General features: G+C 36.2%; 1 protein-coding gene across 1 annotated transcript in view; it reads right to left on the minus strand.

Moving 5' to 3' along the window:
- Positions 1 to 38: 38 nt before the first annotated feature.
- LOC106872141 (short transient receptor potential channel 7) overlaps positions 39 to 3,041 on the minus strand; it is a 216,872-nt gene continuing 213,869 nt past the window's right edge. Inside the window, exons 17-19 of the mRNA XM_052975290.1 lie at positions 1,531 to 1,660; positions 1,258 to 1,407; positions 39 to 857 (exon numbers count right to left, since the gene is read on the minus strand). Coding sequence (XP_052831250.1) covers positions 415 to 857; positions 1,258 to 1,407; positions 1,531 to 1,660 — 723 coding nt within the window. The 3' untranslated portion in view covers positions 39 to 414. The remainder of the gene's footprint in view (positions 858 to 1,257; positions 1,408 to 1,530; positions 1,661 to 3,041) is intronic.

Genomic DNA, 3,041 nt, shown 5'->3' on the forward strand with positions numbered 1-3,041 from the left:
TATATATATATATATATATATATGTACATGTACGTGTATATGTATTTGCATGTACACATATGTGTATATACTCTCACATATAAATACTGTTTCATCCGGATTAGCTATGCGTTCTAGTCAATGATACATAATTTATTTTCCTTCTGTTTAGCCACCTTTTCGCATATCTACTGTTGTTTTTTTTGGTTTGTATGTTGTTCGCCCGGAACTACTGTTGATTCATTCATTCATATCGAACAGACGGCGTTCACCAGAAGACGTCAAAATTTCTTTTAGGAGCCAATTTCGAAAAGGAAAGATATATATATATATATATTTATGTATATATATGTAAAAAACTTTTTTTGTTAGGTTTTATATTGATGAAAAATTTTTCAGAAAGCCAAAACGCCAAACAGCAAATATGTTTTAATTTCAGACTTTGCTTTCGTCCTCCTTCGATTGTCGTCTGGGTTGAGCTGAATTTGACGAAGTATTTGTAGAGTTGGATTGTCCACCTCTCGACTGAGTACTGCCTTGTTTTGTGTGTGCTTTCGGTGATGGAGGACGCAAGCATTGCGCCAGGTTGACTATCTCAGTCTGTATATTAGCTAAAGCCTGAATGATGTTGAACAAAGCCTTCTGGTTTTCGGTCATCAATCGACGTATGAAATCCACGTCGTCCATCATTTTGTTGTTCTCACGTGTGTTCGACTGGAGATGTTGCAGTCTTACATCAAGAAGTTTCTGCTGTCTCTGGATTGCATCTAGCTGCGGGATTGCCAGAGTTGTAGCAATCGGCCCTGAGTTGCTCACAGATGTGCGTCTGTTTACGGATCTTGAACCTGTTTTCTTGTTCGTGTGTGGAGCGCTTCTCGCTGCAAACAGAGAAATGCACAAGTTGAACAACGTTTAACGACGGAAAGAAATGCAGGCGTTGTCACCGCCCTTTAGAGACGGAATTAATAAAGCAGACGTAAGTACGAATCAAAATACACGCACGCACACACACACACACACACACACACACACACACACAGACACACACACGCACACACACTTACATACACACATAAATTTTTCCCAAAGCAAAGCTGCAAACTTTTTCCGATGATCACATTATATCGCTTTAAAATAGCCAGACATGTTAATTCTGAAGAGCAAAAGTAATGGCTGTCACAACTGGAATGCATTTAATAACAGATTAATTAGTGATAAGTAACAACAACACCAACAACAACAACGAACAAGGTGTAATTGGAAAACACATATGAATACCTGGCAGTTTGGTTTCTGTATCTTCATGTTCTGGGATGGGTGGTGTTGCATAAGGAATTCTGGACGGTGTTTCTGGCACAGGTGGTGGACCATCTGGTGGGGTTTCAAATAATTCGATTTCTTCACCTCTGACATTTGCTATATCTTTAACTGGAATAAATTAAAACAGGAGAGTGTGTCAGTAACATGGAAACGGATGAAGGTTTTTTTCTCTTTCTTATACTGAAACAACTGGAATTTGTAAGCAGAAAGAACACAACAGGTTTTTTTTACCATTTTCCTTCTCGTCTTTTGCTCTTTCTAATTTAAACAGATATCTTTTCACTAAACGGTGCATTATGTCTGTATAAGAAGTTTCTTCCGTTTTAAGTTCTAGATTCTTGCAAACGGTATCTCTTCTTTTCTGTGAAAAGAAAAAAGGTTGAAAGTTAGAAATACATGAAGTATATTCATGCATACATACATACATACACGCACCCATAAATGCATGCATGTATACATACATAATACATACATACATAAGTACATATATGCATACAAAAGTACATGTATACATGCATATTCACATATATATACATATGTACATGTGTATATGTATAAATATTTATACACACACACACACACACACACACACACACATATATATATATGGAATAATAAGTTTGAAACATGTCTAGATGTATCTCCCTTGTGGATATAATTAAATTGAACTAGTGAATGATCAATACCCCTTACTCCTTGCCGTATAATTATAAATGTCAAACTACTACAGCAAGGTACAAAGAACTATCCTGCTTCTGTCGATGAAGTATTTTTCGCAACAAGCTAGATGTTTACACGGCGCCACTTTCAGAACAGTGTAGCGCCCATGAAACACCTCTCTTGTGGCGACACAATGTCCAGTAGTAACGGCTAGATAGTTCTTTGTTTATTCTCTTATTCACCATAGCCAGTGACAATATAATCTGATAAGCCCGAGCCTATGTTTATACTATTTATCAACGAAGCCTGTCAACGACAGAAATAGCAGTCAGATGTCATTCAAATCACACACTGCCCATATTTTGTATTAAAGAAATACTTTCTGAAGATGAAACGCTTCAATGTATAGCAAGAAAGGATGGTCATGGCTGGAGCGACCTTCATCATATGTCAGCTCAGTCAAAACTGACTTAGAATTCTCAGCTACTTAGACTATAATTTAATGAGTATCTATCTATCTATCTATCTATCTATCTATCTATCTATCTATCTATCTATCAATCTATCTATCTATCTATCTATGTATCTATCTGTCTGTCTGTCTGTCTGCCTGCCTGTCTGTCTGTCTGTCTGTCTGTCTGTCTGTTTGTCTGTCTGTTTATTTGTCTGTCTTTTCGTCTTTCTATGATTCATTCTATCTATTTGTATGTGTCTCTCACTCTTCCTATGCTTCTCGTAGACTTTCTGTTTTTCTGATGAAGGACTAACGTCCGAAACGTTGATCTATCTATCTATCTATATATATATATATATATATATATAAAGGAAAAGAGAGAAAATGTGTTGACACGAGATAGAATACAATAGATAAATAGAAAGATACATAAATAGATAGAGAGAAAGACAGATTGAGAGAAAGAGAGAGAGAGAGAGAGAGAGAGCGAGAGAGCGAGGGAGACAGAGAGAAGCTGCGTGATATATATCTATACCGATATATGTGTGTGTGTGTGTGTTTATCTAGCTATGTTTCTATATATATACATACATACATACATACATACATACATACATACATATATATA

Source organism: Octopus bimaculoides, chromosome 21 (genome assembly GCF_001194135.2).
Source record: "Octopus bimaculoides isolate UCB-OBI-ISO-001 chromosome 21, ASM119413v2, whole genome shotgun sequence".
NCBI classification, from domain to species: Eukaryota; Metazoa; Mollusca; class Cephalopoda; order Octopoda; family Octopodidae; genus Octopus; species Octopus bimaculoides.